This window comes from Antechinus flavipes, chromosome 1 (assembly GCF_016432865.1).
Source record: "Antechinus flavipes isolate AdamAnt ecotype Samford, QLD, Australia chromosome 1, AdamAnt_v2, whole genome shotgun sequence".
NCBI lineage: Eukaryota > Metazoa > Chordata > Mammalia > Dasyuromorphia > Dasyuridae > Antechinus > Antechinus flavipes.
The window spans coordinates 260,743,372-260,764,030 of NC_067398.1; the positions used below are offsets into that span (position 1 = coordinate 260,743,372).

The 20,659-nt window shown below is 35.0% G+C and overlaps 1 protein-coding gene across 1 annotated transcript in view; it reads left to right on the forward strand.

Moving 5' to 3' along the window:
• The window catches only part of BAIAP2L1 (BAR/IMD domain containing adaptor protein 2 like 1), a 119,531-nt gene that overhangs the window by 89,982 nt on the left and 8,890 nt on the right, over positions 1–20,659 (forward strand). The window contains exons 8-12 of the mRNA XM_052000760.1: positions 288–455; positions 929–1,076; positions 2,765–2,972; positions 5,303–5,380; positions 6,166–6,346. Coding sequence (XP_051856720.1) covers positions 288–455; positions 929–1,076; positions 2,765–2,972; positions 5,303–5,380; positions 6,166–6,346 — 783 coding nt within the window. The remainder of the gene's footprint in view (positions 1–287; positions 456–928; positions 1,077–2,764; positions 2,973–5,302; positions 5,381–6,165; positions 6,347–20,659) is intronic.

The window sequence follows — 20,659 nt, forward strand, 5'->3', positions numbered from 1 at the left end:
CTGTGTGGCAACGGCAGCATCTGGGGCATAGGGAGAAAAGAACCCTGAGCCAGAAGCTAGAAGGTAAACAGTCCTGTTCTAAGACTGCCATTAATTAGCCATGCAAGAATGGTCAAATCTCTTACCTCTCTGAGCTTCAGTGCCTTTGCCTATAGTTTTGGACTAGATGATTTCCAAAGTCCCTTTCAGCTCCATAGTTTACCATTATAGGCAATATCTTGTTTATCATCAAGTTCCCAAACAAAATAAGTTCCTCTTTAACTCTTTTATTTCTTTTGGCTTTACAGTCTGCAGAATTACTCAATTCTAAACTACCTAAATGGCAGGAAACTTGTGGTGATGCTACCAAAGTGCCAGAGAAAATCATGAATATGATAGAAGAAATAAAAACACCAGGTTCCACTCCAGTATCAGGAACTCCTCAACCTTCACCAATGATAGAAAGAAGCTGTATGGTGGGTACTTTTATTTCGAATTATAAAACTTTAATTAAAAAAATATAGCACTTTGAGGTTTGCAAAAAAAAAAAAAAAAAAAAAAGTGAGGCCTCTCAGGTCTTTTCCGACTCTCAGTTTTCTTCCCTGATAATCTGTGAGGTTTTATTGGAAGAACTTTTGGAGTGGTTTGCCATATCCTTCTCCAGCTCGTTTTGCAGATGAGGAAACTGAGGCAAACAAGGTTAAGTAACTTATTGAGGATCACACAACTAATAAATGTCTGAGGCTGGATTTGAACTCATGAAAATGAGTCTTCCTGATTGCAGGCTTGACCCTCAATACATAGTAATACTTAGCCACCCCTTAAGCAACTGGTCGTGTCTAAATTTAATAGAACTTAAGTAACACAGAATTGTCATGCATGCTATAACTTAAGGCAATTGAGTATCATTATTCTTGTTTGTTAATGTAATATTAATTATTATCCACAGGTCGGGAAAGATTATGACACTCTCCCTAAGTATTCACCAAAGATGCCCCCAGTTCCTTCAGCCAGAGCATATGCCAGTCCTCTGGCTGATATGTTCAACAACCCAGCAACCATCCCAAAAACTTCAGAAAGATTAAATAATACAGCTGGTAAGAAATTTTGTTTTCTTTGTAGTCTTTTTGAACCAATACTTAATTTGTAATTACACTTTGTGAATACTTTCAATCAAACATGTACCAGTTGCGGGGGGAAAAACAAATATAACTAGTGTCAACAATGAAATCCTGCAAAACAAAGGTCCACTTTTATAAGAGCATCCTAATTAGACAAGTACTGATTGTTTTGTGATATATGCATATAAATCAGTGATATCTGTGGCCATTATCATGAAATTATATTTACAATGAAACATTCTGAGACATGTTTCAGATTATAAATTCCCAGACTACAACTCCTCTTGCCAGTAGGCTCAGATTTTTCATCTTTTCTAGCAAAGAATTACGTATTCTTTAGGAGCAGGATCAGTACTTGGGTGGCTTTCCCAAATGATTAAATTCATCATGCAGCCAAGGTTGTTAAACAGTTCTGAAAATTAAAAATCAAAATGTAAACTTGCATTTTTACCTGTAAGTATAGAAGGATTAATTATCACATAAAGAGTACTATGCCCCTTAGGAAATCATTTCTTTCCTTTTTCGGTGCCCTTAATCTGCTTTTGAGTTCCATTTCAGTTAAATTGACAAGATTCAGTTTTATGTTTAAGAAAGAAAAAAAAAAGCACAAGATTTGGGCTTTGAAGTAGTTGGGACAAAGGTGAGTGTAGGAAATCTTTACAATGATTTTTGAGAGAGATCTATATGGAAAGAGTATTTTATAGTCTTGCTTTTGGAAAATGCCACCAACAGTAATAGTTTAAAATGTATAATTAAAATATTGTATATAGGATTTACATTCATGTGACTTTGATTTTGAGGTTTTGGAAAATATCATTATGGGAAGCTAAATGAAAATTTCTAGTTGTTTCAATATTATCTAGATAATAAGAGTTTAGAAAGCTTGCTATATTTAAATTTTTAAGTATTATTATACAAATACTAAAGAGGAATAAAGACATTTTTTAAAAAGTATATCAAAGTGCAGTTCAAGCTTAAAAATTGGAATTATAACTATCTGTCTAGCAAGAAGCACGTAGCATAATATATCTTAATTGGAATGTCCAGAGTATTTTCTTTACTCTTACGTTTCCATATACTTATTTTTTTGGATAAGCCCATCAGGTAAAGTTGAAGAACCTTTAACATTTTTAGACTTTTCATCCAGATCAAAAATTCCTTTTTTTTTTTTTTTTTTTTTTGAGAGAGAGAAGAAAAATAGAATTTTTCATTGGGATTTGGGTTATAGTTTTTAAAATTGGTGTGTATATCCTTTGAATATGATTAAAGTATAGAGAAGATGGGATAAGAAAGTACTTTCTTGCCATCTGGAAGTAAAGTACCTTCAGAGTTACAAAAAGAATACCCCTGAAGAGAATCAGATTGGCAGACTGAACAAGGTTTTGGTTTGCTTTGATGATCTGGGGGTTTGTTTGTGGTTTGGAAAGAAAAATTCCTCTGGCCATAATTCTTCCTTTCCCTCATGCCCTTAGTCTGATACTGAGCAGAACTATTGTGAAAACCTAGCCAGTAATTTAGTTGGATAGTTTAGAATTATTGGCAAGGGTCACAATAAATGGCATGAGGATTCCACTAGTAGATTTGAGCCTGACCTATATTTTGTTTAAAACAATTTAATGTTTTATTGTATGGATTAGCCATCAATGTTGCATTCATTTTAACAGATAATTCAGACGATCCCAGTTTACAGCGATCTATTTCTGTGGCAACGGGATTAAACATGATTAAAAGGCAGAAAGTAAAAACAATCTTCCCACATACTGCTGGAAGTAACAAGACATTACTTAGCTTTGCACAAGGAGACATCATCACATTGCTCATCCCGGAGGAAAAAGATGGCTGGCTCTATGGAGAACATGACCAAAACAAAGTGTAAGTCAGTGAGTTGTTCATACCATGGTGACACAGGAATTAGAATGAATGTAACCCAGAGTAATTGTGGTATTTGGGAAAGGCCTATTAGATTACTACTACTAAGTTTAACAATCAAAAATAAAGGTTTATAGTTGAGTTATTTTAGTCAGTGTCTAATCTATTAGGGGTTTTCTTGGCAAAGATATTGGAGTGGTTTGCCATCATTTTCCAGAAGAGGAAACTGAGGCAAACAGGACTAAGTGATTTTCCCAGGGTCACACAGCTAGTTAATGTCTGAGGCTGGATTTGAACTCATAAAGATAAGTTTTCCTAACTTCAGACCCAGCATTCTATCCACTGCGCCACCTAATTGCCCACTTAGCATGTAGCAATCATTTAATAAAAATACTGTTAATTGACAAAGAAAACATATAGTTCAAAGCAGTGATTTTAATAACAGCAATGTGTAAATCATTCTCTGTATACTCCAGAATCGGTTCCCCAATTTTTTTTAATTTAAGAAAATAGAGGGTCAAAAAAATGTTAGAAAGCCTTTGCTTTGGGACTATTTCTCTTTAGATTCTGAAGCTCTTTTTTCTTTATGAGAATGTCAATTATAACAACTTTTACTTCTCCAAATGTCATTGTGTCCTCTATAGCAATGAACTGCTCTGTTGGAACAAAGACAGCATTTATAGCCAACAGTGGTGATTTAATAGCTTTGTTCATAAGAGTCATTATTTAGGGATTTATTCTTCCTAGATAGTGGCAATATTATGATCTCCATTTTATAAATGAATAAATCTAGCTTCAGATTAGGAGACAGTGTAGTTCAATGGGAAGTGTGCTGGTTTGGGAGACTGAGGGTCCTAAATTCAAATCCCACCTTTGTTATTTACTGCCTGTATGACTGGGCAAATTACTTAATCTCTCTAGGCCAGACTTCATCTGTAAAGTGGAGGAATTAGATTAGTTACACTTTATACTCCTAGCTTCTAAGTCTTTCTTACTTCTCTTAGTATCTTGTTATGAAAACAGTGTATTTTTTGCCTTGTTCAACATGCAAAGTAACCTCAACTTAATTGTACTGATAATACTTGTTGAGGCCTACTGTGTTCAGGACATCAGACTAATCACAACATTAATGACAAAGTTCACAATCTATCTGCAGAGTAAGACAATTTTTTTGGTGGTGGTTGTTATTCATTCATTTCACTCTTTGGGACCCCATTTGGGATTTTCTTGGCAAAGAAACTGAGCTGGTTTGCCATTCCCTACTCTAGCTCATTTTACCAATGAGGAAACTGAGTCAAAGAGCATCACTTGCTCAGGCTCCCAGGGCAGGCTTGAATTCCTGGTTCCAGGCTCTTTAACCACTGCAAGGGCTAGCTGCCCTAAAGCAAAGTTTATAGTAATGAAAAACAATAATAGCTGATATGAATTAGCACTTAAGGTTGACAAAGCATTTTAAACATAGACATATGCATACATATACACACATATTTTTATTTATATATAAAATTACATGCATAATTTTGTCTTCTAAGTATAGTACAAGACAAAATATGTTCCAAAAAAAGAAACAGAAGGGTCTTGAGAATTTCTTAAGAAAAGGAAGAATTGTTAGGGGAATCAGGAAGTTTCATGGAAGAGCCCTGAAGAACGGACAGGTAGATTTTTTGACAGTGATGTATGAGGAAGGCCTGGCAAACAAAGAAACTTCACAAGAAGAGACATATAGGTGGGAGAAGACAATGCATATTGAATATAGTTCAAGTTGTCCCAGAAAATAGATTAGGCCAAGGGAGCAGTGACAGATAAAAATTGAAAAAATAAATTGGGCCACATCATCGAAGACCTTGAATACCAAATTAAGGAATTTGGATTTCATAAGCATCCAAGTTTTTTAGTAAAGCATTGATTAGATTTGTATATCTATCTATAAGATATTTACCATTTCAGCAAGAGTCAGAATATCTGCTCATCATTTGAGACAAAAATTTTGCTCACAACAGTGAAAGATTTTGATTCAGGAGGAATGTTCAAATTCTATCTCAGGTTTACCTCTCTGTCTCAATTTTCCTCATTTGTAAATAGGAATAATTATCACTGCAGTATGTAATTCATGAGAATATTATAAGAATCAAATAAGATAATATATGTAAAGTACTTTGCAAAATTTAAAGCACTACCTAAAAATAGGGCATTGTTGTACTTATGTGCCAAAGAGAAATGTTACCAAAATTTTTCACTTCAAACATCCTCCTTTTTTTTTATTACTAGCCAAGGCCCATTATAAATAAAATTCAAATGAATATATAAGTTGTTGGGTTTTTTCTTCACTATAGGAGAGGCTGGTTTCCATTATCATATACAAAGCCACTAGAAGAAAATGAAGAAGAAACTCTAAATGTGCCAACTCCCAGGTAATAATTTGAGTTCTGAATTGTATTTCTTTATGCAAAATGCACTCTTTGCCCGAAAGCTTTATTGTCCAATACTTCTCCAGGTATATTCATTATTCATTAACATTCTAGAGACTCATTGCATGTTGAATAGTAATAAAAAGCACTTTCTAGGTTGTTATTACTATTCATCTTTTGCCTTGCATTTATGTAATTCTTTTCCTTTCATCTTTCACAACATGAAAATAGTATTTCAAGCTCAGATTCCCTAAGAGAGGAAGTCAATAACAGATTGAGATGTTAAGAGGAAGGTACATGGTAATAATGCATAGCATGTGTGAAAAATAAAAAATTCATCTTAATTATTGACCTCCCTCACATATTTTTTCCAGTACCTAATATGTTCTGAAGATACCTCTAACAAAAGAAATGAGATGGCTAACAATTATAATAGAAACTAATAAAATTATTGTGTTGCAAAAGACAGTATATTGATTTAAAAACAAACAAATTAGGGCAATCTGATACCAGCAGTACTAAATACAATTGACATTTATTTCTTGTCATCTGCTCTAAAATTCATTGTATCTAGAAATCCCTCAGATGTAATAAATTGTTCTCTCTTATTTGTAATCTTTTTTCAGGATTTCTCATTGGTCTAGTTATAAGTTCTCTTAATATATAACCCTTTCTTTTTTACTTTGCATATAAATTTAGTGTGGATTCAAGATGTTAGAAGTTTTGCTGCTTAGACAGACTTTAATCTAATACATTTCTTCCCTTCCCTTTCATTTTTTGATTTGTAGCCCTGCACCTGTTAGAAGCATCAGTACAGTGAATTTAGCAGAAAAAAGCAATGTTGTCATCCCACCTCCTGATTATCTAGAATGTTTGTCTGGAGTTGCTGCTGCAGATAGAAGAATAGATACTTCTTTGAAAAATTCTACATTTAAACCACCAGCACCCAAACCAGAAATCACATCTCCTGTGAGTAAAACTGACCAATACCCAGTTTGAACAGCAAAATCTTCTTCCCTAAAGCCAGAAACATTTTACTTCTTGATATAAGATCGTTTCTTGTTGTTCGAGTCATTCTAGTCATATCTGACTCTGTGATCCCATTTGGGATTTTTTTGGCAGAGATCCTGCCATTTCCTTCTCTAGTTCATTTGACAGATAAGGAAACTGAAGCAGAAAGGATTAAATGACTTATCCAGGGCCACATAGGCAATAAGTGCTGATGGCCAGATTTTATTTTAGGTCTTCTATCTCTAGTCCCAGTCAGTAATCTATTCCATCCAGCTGCCTTGAAATCATTGCTACTAGACTTTTATAATGTTGAAGAATTTTAGGTAGTATCTTTAGTGCTTACCTTCTATACAACCCTTAATATAAATAATCATTTTGTTCTTGTGTTTCAGTTGTTTGCATTATTCTCCTGCTTGCCACATAGATATATTTATTTATTTTTCATGTGCATATCAACATATCAAACTCTTCATCTCTTGTTGTTGTAAGCCATGCATGCACACTAATCCTTGTCTAGTTACCTTTCTTTGCCTTTTCTTCATTTACAAATTTTATTTTTCAGCAGAACTATTTCATTTATTTGTACATTTTGTTAAAAGTTAAGTTGACCTATATTGCTTACTGTTGTTTAGTCATTTTTATTCTTGTCCAATTCCCCATGACCCCATTTGGAGTTTTCTTGACAAACATATTGGAGTAGTTTGTCATTTCCTTCTCCAATTCATGTGGCAAATAGGGTTAAGGGATTTGCTCAGGCTCATATAACCAAGTAAGTGTCTGAGTCCAGAGTTGAACACAGGAAGATTCTAACTCCACCCAGGAAGTTCTATCTGCTGCACCACATAACTGTTCTTATTACTTGTATATATATACATTGTCATTTTTATTATTCTTCATATTGACTCTTTAAAGTAGCTTTATTATTCTTATTTGACTGGGGGAAAAAACTAAAGTTTTTAAGAGGATGAGAACAGCCTGTTGATTCCTTTCTGTCCTGGGGATATGGAAAATCTCTTCCAGTTAGTCTTTTTGAGGGGGAGAGTAGATTTCTTCACAATTCTATTCTGTTGCTGCTTATAGTCTTTTTTCTTTTTACAAGACTGGTTCTGTTTGTTATATTAAATGAGGAAGTGACTAGTTTAATGGAAAGAGGTTCTCAGTGTCCTAAGATCTGAATTCAACTCTCAGCCTGCTACTTATTACTTATAAAAATTGAAGCCTGGTCAAATCTCATTTTCTTCATCTGTAAAAATAAAGGGGTTCTGTTTAAATGATCTCTGGAGCTCTTCCCAGTTTTAAATCTTCTGATTCTAAATAAGTTGTCCTTCATTTAAGCGTTAACCTTGAGGAGTGTTGGCAAAACAAGTATATGTCTAAGTGCTGAGCCATATTATATTGTATTTCAGTCCCTGCAAGTTCAGACTCTTAGATACACATTGAGAAATATATGACTCTTATATATGTTCCTTTAGATGAGTAGACTATGTTTTGGAATATTTATATCCTGTATAAAACCAATTTTAAAAGCAGCTCTTCATAAGAATTTAATGCAGTACTGAATGTGGACTTTAAAAAAAATAATAAAATAGGGTTTTCTTAAGAGCATGCAATTATACATATGGTAATTGATTAGAAAGTTATTAGTTAAGGGGGGAAAATTAAAGGTATATTTATTGTTTTGTCATTTTTTAATCATATCTAACTTTTCTTGACCCAATCTGGGGTTTTCTTGCTAATGGTACTGGAGTGATTTGCCATTTTCTTCTCCAACTCATTTTTATAGTTGAGGAAACTGAGGTAAACAAGGTTAAGTGGTTTACTCAGTGTTACACAACTAGTGTCTAAGGTCAAATTTGAACTCAGTTCTTCCTGATTCTAGGCTTTACACAATGTACTGTTTTAGTTTAGTTATATATTAGTATATTGGCATATCATTTGTGTGTGTGTGTGTGTGTGTGTGAGAGAGAGAGAGAGAGAGAGAGAGAGAGAGAGAGAGAGAGAGAGAGAATGTGGTTTTTAATAAACTGAAATTATTTTAGTTATACTTCCTTGCATCAAGAATCTAAATTGAAATTCAGGCAAACAGAACTATCATTCCTCTGAATTGGGGCAAGGAAAGGGAATTATTTTAGTCCTGTTCAGTAACCAAGTATCAAATTTGGGACTGGTCTTGACATGTTAAATAGCATAAAGAGCATAAAAATACTTTTTCAGATGATGAAAGAACCTCTGTAGTGCATTTTATAAAGCTATAGCCTTTCTAAAAGTTATTGCATTTTACAGTAAACTCAAATAACAGCCTTCCTGCCTTCAAGGATTATAGATTCACAGTTGGACCAAACCTTAGAGGTCCTTTTAGTCCAAACCTCTCATTTCACAGGCAAGGAATTTCAGTTCAGAAATGGGAACAATATAATGGACCCATAGCCACACAAAGTAATTTCCAGTAGGGGAGGAACAGGAAGAGACCTCGTGTATGAGGGAGTCTTGAAAGGAACATGGATTCTATGAGATGGAAGAATATTCCAGATAATCTTGCTAAAAAAGAAATTGATATCTAGTTTTAAAAATAAAATAAAAATTATTCCTTCTTAGTTTTTTACTTCTTATTTAAAGATATAATGAAGAAAGTCTCTTGTATAATTCTTTTATCTCAGTGTGCTTGATTAATGGAAAAGGCAGCATTTATATAGTGCTTTGGAGTTTGCAGAGCTGTTTACATATATTGTCTTATTCCCTGTGAGGTAAGTGTTATTATGCCCATTTTACAGATGAGGAAACTGAAGTTGAGAAAGGTTAAGTGACTTACCTAGAGTACATAATAAATATCTGAAGCAATATTTGAACACAGGTTTTCCTGACTCTAAGCTGAATATTTTGTATTGTATCACCTCTCCATATTTACATGCATGGATGTATACACATACACACATACATACATGTGTGGATACATATACATATATGTGTGTGTGGATACATATACATATTATATATATATTTTATGTGTAATTATAAATTCATTATTTGGGATCTGGCATCTAAATTTGCATCTTCATTTCTGAGTGTATTATGTAGATAAGGATATCATGAAAAGCATTGAGATCATAATATGTAAGTGAACTGAGTCTTGTAAAAATATGTGTGTCTTTTTCCCCCTCTACTTCCTTCTATCTAAGTATTTTGAATGGAAAAGTTCTTACAAGGAAAAGAAGTATGGACTTTATTGAAAAGTAATATGAATAAGAAGGGTGTGGAGGTGAAAGGGAAAATTCAAGGTATGTTTTCTTCTCTCCCTACCCCCTAATTGGGAGCAGACACTGCACTTGAATCTCTGATTTGTTTTTGTCTCCCTACATATATACCTTTAGGGAACTCATGCTCTCTCTTATGGCTTTGACTATTCAAGAAAGCATATATATATTAATAGAAGAAATTATAGTCATGAGTATCCATCTTTTTTTTGTTTCCTTGTAGGTCATTCTTTTATTCTCTGCTGTGTACTTTTTTACTTTATTCTTTTTTTCCCCTTTCATCCTTCCCACTTTCCCTAAGCAGGCTATAAGTACAGATATATTTATACATACACACACACACACACACACACACTATACTTATTCATACACCCATATACATATATCTGTATCCACACATACATAGATCTACATGCATCCCTATCCACATGTACTCAGACACATATATATACATACACATTTATCCATATGTAAACATGCATCTGAAACATTGTTAGTATGGCTGATATGTGATGTAGATTTCTCTTTTGATTGAATCTTTAAATCTGACTTTGTCTAAGATCAATGATTGTTAGCCCTACTTTTTTTCTATTAAATTCTACTCCTAATCCTTGTTATGGTGTTTGGGTATATCTTATTTCCTATTCCTGCTAGCTCTTCTACTTTAATTCTGCTCCCTAACTTGCCTTGTTATTACTTAACCTCTTTCAATCCATGGATCTTCTCTCCCCATCCTTTTCTTCCCTTTTTATCCCATTCCTATTAATCTACACACCTTAACCCACTCTTATTAATCTAAATGTCCCTCTATACCCTGTGACACACACCCTTTCCTTCCCTTTATCCCTTGACCATTAATCTACATACCTTGTTCCACTGCCAGAAATCTACATATCCTTTTATATCCCATCTTATATTATCTTCCTTCCTTGTTTCTTTATAGATTTTGGAGGAGGTAGGTAGCTAGGTAGGTAGGTAGGTAGATAGATAGATAGACAGACAGACAGACAGACAGTTCCTTATTTAACCCATTCCACATGTGAAATAGGTTTTCAGAACTGAGCCTTCCTCCCTCAAGCCTCTGTATATTCATTTGTATAACATAATTACTATTTTTATCTTTTCCTAGGCAAGTTTGCTTTTTAGAATCAGATCATACTCAACTCTGCCCCAGTCTTTCTTTTGAACTACTTAATTACTAATGTCTTAGATATGTGGTATATGTTTTCATGTAAAAAACATAAAATGATCTGTCCATATCAGTTAGCCCCCAAGGTTCTCAATTTGCTGTTTCTGTGGAGTTAGCCTGGAAGTGTTTGCACTCAAACTGGTTAATTCCTGCCTTGGATCTTTCTTTGGGTCTTCTGGGGTTATTTTAGGAGAAAACTCCTTTTCTGTCCCAAGTCTTCTGTTTTTCGCCTTTCTGTGTTTACCCTGAGGTGCAAATTTATGCTGTTTGTAGGGGAAATCTGGAGAACTTAATTTTCTGATCTTTTCTACCATCTTCCCAGAATCCTTCCCTCTTTGATCTTTTTTTTTTTTATATATAATTTTAATTGTTCTTTCCAATTACATATTTATGACATTTTGGACTCCAATTTTTTTTCTCTTCCAAGACAGCAAGCAATCTGATATGGGTTATATATAATTACATATGTATAACATGTATGTGTAATTGTGTATATGTAATTATACATGGATTTTTCCCGTGAATCATATTGTGAAAGAAAAATTAGAACAAAAGAGGAAAACTACAAGAAAGAAAAAAAAAAACAAAAACAAAAAAGGTGAAAATAGTATGCTTTGATCCTCATTCAATCTCCATTGTTCTTTCTCTGGACTGTGGGTGACATTTTCCATCCCAAGTCTATTGGAATTGTCTTGGATCACTGTATTGCTGAGAAGAATTAAGCCTATCATAGTTGATCATCACATAATTTTGCTCTTACTATGTTCAGTGTTCTCCTAGTTCTAAACATTTCATTTAGCATCAGTTCATGTAAGTCTTTCCAGGATTTTCTGAATTCAGCCTCTTCATCATTTCTTATAGAACAACAATGTTCCATTACTTTCATATACAACAGTTTATTCAGCCATTTCTCAGTTTCTGGCATCCAATTCCTTACCACCATAAAAAGAGCTGCTACAAACTTTTTGTAAGTATGAATCCCTCTTTTATGAACTCTTTGGGATACAGACCCACTGCTGGATCAAAGGGTATGCACAGTTTGATAGTTCTTTGGGCATAGTTCCAAATTGCTCTCCAGAATGGTTATATCAGTTCACAGTTCCACCAACAAAACATTAGTGCCCCAGTTTTCCCACATCCCCTCCAAAGTTTATCATTATCTTTTCCTGTCATCTTAGCCAATCTGATAGGTATGAGGTGATAACTCACCTGAATTTTATATAGCACATTCATCATTTGGGGGGGTAGGGGGAGGCAGATTTTTTTTTTTTTTTTTTTGCGCTGAAGCAATTGGGGTTAAGTGACTTGCCCAGGATCACACAGCTAGGAAGTGTTAAGTGTCTGAAGTCAAATTTGAACTCAGGTCCTCCTAACTTCAGGGCTAGTGCTCTATCCATTGCACTACCTAGCTGCCCCTGGAAAAATTTCAGAAGCATCTTTAGGCGATTTTTAATTTTTAAATTTTTAACATATATTGATGTACTGAATCAAAATAAATGCCAGGGATTATGGAATACAGTTAATAAGTTGTGTGAAGTCAAAATATTGTCTGCTATGGAGACACTTCATCTTAATTTCTTTTTATGTTTAATGAAATTCATTTACTCTTCTAGTGACAAGCAGAAAATGTTTGTACATATTCATAAATTGAGTCATTAGTGTTTTTTCTGACTATAATTAATTTGGGGGGGGAGGAATACCTTATGTTCAAGTAACTATTAGCTGAGTCTTAGGGTTTGGGAGGGAAAGCATAGATCCTTCAGACTAGATATATGACCTTGAAACAGGTAAGACATTTGTGTGTCTTTGGCAAGGTTTGAAAATTGGGGCTTCACTGTAAGCTAAAGTTAATGTATTAACTATATTGACCCCAACAAGTCACTTAAATCTTTTTTAGTCTAAGTTTCTTCATCTGTAAAAAAGGTATAATAGTACCTACCTCACAGAGTTACTCTGAGTCTCAAACAAGAAAAAGCATAGAAAACAGAATTTAGGGCATTTAAAATATATACATTTAATTAAGCATTAAAGAATGAGCTTCATTGTTCTCCTTTTTCTAGCTTTGCTTGTTTTAGCTGCCTATGACCAGTCATTCCCTTTTTTGACCAGAAGGACCAAGAAGTACTCTTAAGATTTCATGGTTTCTAAATGTTGTTCTTTAAGGGCCACTTATTCTTTTTATATTTCTCTTGTTCTTCATCTGCAGAAGAAACTAATCTATCCCTGGGATGGGGAAAACATTATTTTTGTTTAAACATTGAAAACAATTACATGAAACTAAAAGTACTTTGCCATTTTGGTTAAATTATTCCTTTTGGTACAAAAATGACTTGGAGTTAACTTTTGTCATTAATATAAAAAATAATTTGTGCATTTAATGCACAATTTTAAATCTTTCCTTTCCTGAAAAGAAAACCAAAACCATCCACTGGAAAATTTCCTGTGGAATGCAACCAGTTATGTATCAATCTTAATATAGTTTTTTACTGCTCTCCACTCAAAAGAGATATTCTAAGGATGTGGCTGTCAGCAACCAATAGGTCATCCATAGTGAGGACAGAAAGAAAACAAGAGTTACTCCAAAGGAAATAACTCCTACAGGTGAAATTACTTTTATTTATAATAACCAGCCTCTGGCAAAAACAGCAGGAGGCACATGATCTAGCTATCTTTGTCTCTGGAAGCCTGAGGAAGAATTGGATGTGTTTAAAGAAATGAAAGCAGGGAGAGAACAGATCATACAGAGTAGAACAATGAGCCATTCAAATGTTTGATCCAGAATTTAACAGTCAAGGAACACTTAGTATAGTTAAAGACAAAACATAAATTACCTGAAAAACAGTCTTCCAAAGCCAATAGAATTGGAGAGGGAAAATATTCAACTCTGAGGAGGTGGAGAAGAGAGGGGTAGGAGGGAAATACCAAAATAAAAAAAGAAAGTTGTTCTAACATTTATTTACTCAAGAGATAATTATCTTCCCCTTCCTAAACCAAGCCTATTGATCAATTGAGGATGTTGGACAGATAAGTCAGAATTCAGCCTGAGCACTGGAGCATAGTTTACTGTTTTCTGGGAAACTTTCAAAGATATCCTCCAAAAGAATCTAACAAATCTAATTCTTGAACATACATGCAACATCCACATTCTTAAATTCAGAGAAAATGTTACTGCATGGAAGGAATCACAAAAACAAATATTCAGGGAATTAGAATTTTCCACTATCAAGTATGAGAAGTAGAGCTAGAAGTCTCAAAAGGCATTTATTCCAATTCTCATATTATAGTTGAGGAAATTGAACCCTACAGAGATTGAAACTTGTCCAACTTCATACAGTTAAGAAGTGGCAAAGCCAGTGTCTTCTAACTCCAAATCTAGCATTCTTTATACTGTACCTGTTAAAATGTTTGTTCTTGAACCCACTCACCTGGAAAATATTGTCACCTCCCCTAAGGGTAGTTGTGCTTCCAAGGTTAAAAATCTGACTCGATTTCAAAAGTCCTTAGAAGAAATATTCAGTCTCTATCTCTCTCTGTCTTTTTCCCTCTCTCTTTCTCTCTCTCTCTCTCTCTCTCTCAAATTAGATGTAAGGAATGAAAATGAGGGATATTGGAGTCACTCAAGGAAGTAGAACAGGGATAAGGAAGTGGCAGATAACTAACTGGTTTTCTAGTCTAACTCCCTTGTTTCACAGATGAGGAAACTGAATCCAGGATAGTTTAGCGACGGTTCTAATGTCATCAGGCATTGAACCCAGGTTCTCTGACTTCTGGTCCCCAGCTTCTTAAACTGTGATTAGACCCCATAATTGAATATGGGGAGTTCGTAGAATGATGATTTATTGTCAGTAAAATTTTTGAATACCTATTTTATATGTCTTGGGCAAGTAAAATTTTCTTGGGCAAAAAGTGTTCAGGAATGAAAAAAGTTTAAGAAGCCTTCTAATCAGTACATTTGGGTGAGTCCTACACAGCCATCTCTTGGGGATTTTTTTCCTTAAATTATCAGTTGGTGCCATACACATATAGCCAGCACATGATGTTCACAGCTTAATGCTGAGAAGAATACTTGTTTGAGTCAATCAGTTAGTATAGCCCTATACCCCCTGGAAATAGCATTTTTATAAAGTATGAAGACAAGCATAAGACTTTTTAAAAATTATTGTTTTGTTTGGACATCACCTACATATCCTAGTCTATTCCCCCAACCCTCCTTCCCAAAAAGTCATCCCTATAACTTACATTAAACAGGGAAGGTGGGGGAACTATTCAAGAAACCAAAAACATATTGTCCCAAATCCAACATTATATGCAGGAATCCATACCTATGGTTCCCACCTCCATAGAGGTGGAAAACGGGAAGTACCTTCTCAATCTATTTTTTTGGGTCAATGCATCTCATTGCAGCTACATTTTCCATTCACATTGCTGTAGATATTGTGTGAATTGTTTTCCTAGTTCTGCTTATTTCATTTTGCATCAATTCACATAAAATTCTTCCCATGCTTCAAAATATTCTTTGCATTTATCATTCCTTATAGCTTAGTAATATTCCTTTATATTTATGTACCATATATTTTTTTTTCATCATTCTCCATTCAGTAACAGGCACCTGCTTTGTTCTTTGCTACTACAAAAAGTACTGTTATAAATATTTTAGTACATAGGATATTTCTTTTATCATTGAGCTCCTTGGGATATAAGACATCTACACACACACACACACACACACACACACACAAGCATATATATTAGTAACTACAGAATAGAAAGAGCAAATGACTGGCATAAAGAGGGGAAAAAAGGTTTGGTTTCCAGGGACTGACTATGCAAATCTGGGCAGATCACCAGATCTTCTTGTTGACTAGCCTGAGAGACTTAGACATAATGATACCCTTCTGAAGGGATTTTGTGAGAATGTGCATGAAGAACTTTGAGATTACCCAGATGAAAGACACTCCATAAATGCAAAGTATTATTATTATTTATTAGTTAATGAGGTCTAGTGATGTAGCATGGGATAGGTTGTGGAAGAAAGGAAAGAAACAAGCATTTATTAAATGCTTACTTGGTGTAAGGCACTGGGCTAAATGCTGAGAAATACAAATGCAAGGCCCCCTCTCCCAAAAAATGGCAGTATTTATTCTTTAGAGATTATGCTATAATGAGGGAAAATAGAAAATAAAAGGAAACCGAAAGAAAAGAAGTGGGGGAGGGGAGATAAAGATACAATAATATATGCTTCATTGGATGGAATACCCATATTGATGATAACCCGCCGTACTCAGACCTTATCTGAAGTACAACGTTCAGGTTTCGGTGCTGAGATTTAAGGATATTGTTCACCTGGAGAAAGGTCAGAGGAGGATGATCAGGGCTATGAGCTCATGTGTTGTGGGGTTTGGTTGGAGAAACTAGAGAAAACTGGGGGTGCTGCAGGGAGAAAGTAATAGCTTTCCTCAAGTATTTGCAGGACTGCCCCAAGGAAGAGGGATTTTAGGCCTGTCAGGGCCAAACAAGAATCAAGGTACAATCGAAACTGTTCTAAGGTAGAATGGGCAGTGTCAGAGGTAGTGCTTCCACCTCCTTGGAGGTCTTTGAGGGGAAGCTGGATAAGCTTGTCCATACGTTATAATTGAGACTCTTTTTCTAATTAGGTTGGACTAGATGGGTAATGAAATAAATATTAAATGATTTCCCACATGCCAAGTATTTTATCTCACTTAATCCTCACAGCCCCTGAAGTAGTGCTATTTTTATTCCCATTATACATTTGAAGAAACTGAGGCAGCAGTTAAACGACTTGTTCAGGGTCAGGTAGCCAGTAAATGCTAGAAGCTGGATTTGAAGTCAGGTACTGACTCCCCATTGTCCACTGTGCCACCTAATTATCTCTAAAGATAACCACTAAAGTCCCTCTCTTAAGGTATGTGATACTCCAAAGATTCATGATAGAATGTAAGACAGTGATATACAGGAAAGATTATAATTTACATATCTCCCTGCCTTCATGAACAGAAGATTTAATATAATTTAACCATGTAGATGACTTAAGGATCATCATGATAAGTATTGTTTACTGTGTAGTAATAATGTTGTTAACATAAAAGACTTTCAAAGTATATGTGTCTTTGTACTAGATAAGTGGCCCCATCTGCTGTGCTTTATAAATTTATAGGTTTTTAGTCAAGGGTCACTATCAATCTTCATTTTTCTGTGCCATTAAGCATTTCTTACCTTATATCCACTTCCTCTAACTTGTTAAACTTTTATAAGCCATGGATTTAAAAAATCAAGATAGCCCATTTATTTGATCACTACCTAAAATAAGTAAATTGGCTCCAAGTGAGGGCCCAGTTTCTTTTTGGCTACTTGGAGGTCTTTTTTGTTGTTGTTGGTTTGTTTCCCCTCCTACTTTTCAGCTATGTTCTAGATATTTATCTAGATATTTTGCTATATATGAAAAAGGTATATTAGTCCTCAGTTATGAGGAGTCTAAGATTGGTGGATCTATTGAGAGCTGGAGTTCTGAGCTGCTAGAAGAATAAACTTAATCAGGTGTCTGCAGAAAGGCCAGAAGCACCTGATTAGCTCCTTGAAATAAGATAGTGGAGGAGAGGAGGTTGCCAAGCTGCCTAAAAAGAAGCAAAACCAGCCTCAGTTGGAAAGAAGCAAATGGTTAAGTAAAGCTTTGGTTGCATCTAACATTTGTGATCAGATCAATGAATGTCTCTTGCACTTCTAGCCTAGATTTTCTTTAAATTTAAGGTAAATATGTGGGGATAGAAATATTGCTTAAGATTTTTTTTTTTTAATGTTGAAAGGCTTCCAAAAAGAAATGAATCTCGCTCCTTGTAGGGAGCAGAGCAAACGGAAATAAATATATTATTTATTTGAAGGACTGGGTATGATGTAAAATTTGCCATGACCTGAACCACATGTCTTCTTGAAAGTTCTTTGCTCTTTAAAAGTTTGATTTGGCTTGGAGTATACTTTTTCAAACCTCAGGGTACAACAGCAAACTTCCTACTCATCAGAAGGACTGAAATGAAGGAAAGTTCTTGAAGAGTTTATAATGTTATTGGAACAAAGTATGATCTATTGTGGGCCTTCCTCTTCCTTCATTTGGTTTATCAGTTATCTAAACTTTAATCATTTAATTGAATGAAATACTTTTCTTCTCCCCTCTCTGCTTTTGGAGGGATGAATTAAAAAAATTTGGGAACCCCAGAAAGTAGTAACTGAGCTGAACTGTGTGCTGGACTTGAAGACTGAATTCAAATGCTACTTGCAACATTTGAGAGCTTTAGGATCCTAAATTTAGGATCTAATCTTTCTGTTCCTTAGATAACTATTTAACATTTATGTATTTTGGCATAGGTAGTTATGACTTGTGTTGGTCAAGAGAGAGCTTCTCGATCAGGAAATACCCATTCTGACAAAATCCCAGGACATTTTCTTAACTCTTCAATCACCACCACTGTAGTCAGGTCCTCATTAATTTCAGGTGGCTTCCTATTGCCTCCAAGATTGGCTCCGATCCACCTCTGCAGCCTTGTTCACGCTATGTACTTTAGACTACAGTCAAAGTAAAAAACAATCCTGGGCTGTAATAGAAATGTCCTGCGCTTCCCTTACCTTTGAGCTTTTGCCCACATCTCATTTGATGAATTCTCACCACATGGGCGCAAAACCCCAATATAACTGTGCCCTCCTGCCTTCTTTAATTCCCCCCCACTAAAAGTGGTATCAGTAATTTCCCTCCTCTGAACTTGTACCTTGCATTTCTATTCAGTTCAGCAAATGTTTAACCACATACATAATTTGCTCAGGATTCAAAGACAAAAAAGAAAATGGCCCATTTATTCAAGATGCAACATGTAGCAAGCATAATAATTGCTGGCATTTATATAGTACTTTAAAGTTTGTTTTAAAAAAAAAAGCTTTATGTGGATTCTTATTTAATGCTCACAGCAATCCTGTGAGTTAGTATGCGATAGATATTATTTCCGTTTTATAGATGAGGAAACTGAGGTTCGAAGGGGTTAAATGCCTACTGTCTCAGAACCTTTAAGCATCAAAAGAGGGGGTAGAATAAAGAATTAACAAATAGGGGAATCGGAAAAGGCTTCTGTAGGAGGCAGCACTTGAGCTGAACCCTAAAGAGAAGTCCTCCCTCATGCTAGTGCCTTCCTCTGAGGTTACCTCCAATTTATCCCACATATTCCTTGTTTGTATGTAATTTTTGGCACATGTGTTTTGGCTCCCCTTAGGTCAGGAGCTGGCAGGGGTTAATTTTTGCCTTTCTTTTGTTTTTCTATCCCTTAGTACTTTGCCTGGCACATTATTATGGGCACTTAGTAAATGCTTGTCAGTGCCTAAGAGGGGAAAAGGAAGTGCATTGGGGATTAGTGGTGACAGCTGTTCAGAGACAGAAGTGAAAATGGAATGACAATTTGGCTGAATGTAGTCTGAGAAGTTGTAGAATTGCTCTGTGAGGTTGCCCTCAGTCCTTGCCCCACTTTTAGGAAAGAAACATACTGTCAGTATACTTGGATAAGTGTCTGAAGGTTACTGATCTCAAAGCTTTCATGTTAACTCATGGAAGTAGCATAGACTTATAATGGAAGGTTTAGCATTTGGATTCATTTAATTTTGTTTTCATTTTATTGAATTTAACCCAAAAAAAAAGGAAAGTGAAGAAAATTTCTAAATTGAGTCTTTCCAGAATAATCTGTCCATCCACAGTCAGAGGAACTGATGATTTCTCTTTAGTTAATTATACTGTATAAAATCATAGGAAGCTCCAAGTTAAGTGATTTACATAGTATTAGAGCCACTTTCTGGTCAGTTAAAAGTATAAACCTGTCCCCAAATGTATACCGAGTCCTGTGTGATAGTACAACACTGCCATCTCCTGGACAGTTATCTAAATAGCATGAAGAATCCTAGGTATTTAATTAGGAAAAGGCAAAAAAGTAATTTGGACATATATGTATGTTACATGCACATGCATGCACACACACACATAATGCAGAAATTTGTTTTGCTTGACCATTTTAATGGTGGATTTTAGTTTTAATTTTCTTGGATAGTGGGAGGGAGAAAATTTGTTCTCAAAATAAAATTTTGGGCAGTCCCCTTATTTCATTTAGTACCCTTAAAAAAAAACTGAAGTGTACACACACACACACACACACATTACAGTGGGACTATAAGTGGGAATCGGATACCCATTCTAATTGGAATAAAAAGAATCCTTAATTGGAAGTGGAATGTACGAGAGAGATGGGAAGCCCCAACATCTTCCCATGGGGCAAAATAGAGATACCAGCACACTGCTGAGACTGGGAAACTCACATCTAGTCCATAGTCCACATTTAGTCTGTTCTACAAAAATATGGGATACTTTATTAAAAATCTTGCTAAAATTTACACCAACTCTTTCCATGGCATTTCCCTCATCAGCAGATTCAGTAGCCCCATCAAAAGAGAAAATGAGGCTATTCTAATATAATCTGTTCTTAATGAAGCCATACGAGGTCTCTATAATCATTGCTTTTCTCCATTTTCACCAACTTTTAAAAGATTTGTTCTAACAAATTTTCCAGGGACCCAAGTCAAGCTCTCTGGCCTTTAGTAGTAGTTTGCCAACTATTGAAAATTCTTCCATTCTTGAAAAGCAGGACATTTTCATTCTTCTCCAATCATGTGGTACTGCTTCCATGTTCCATAATCTTTCATATGTGACCAGCAGTGGCTCAACAGTTCTATCTGCCATTTGATTCCAGAGGATATAGTAACTTGAATTCATTAAGAGTAAGAAGGTCTTTC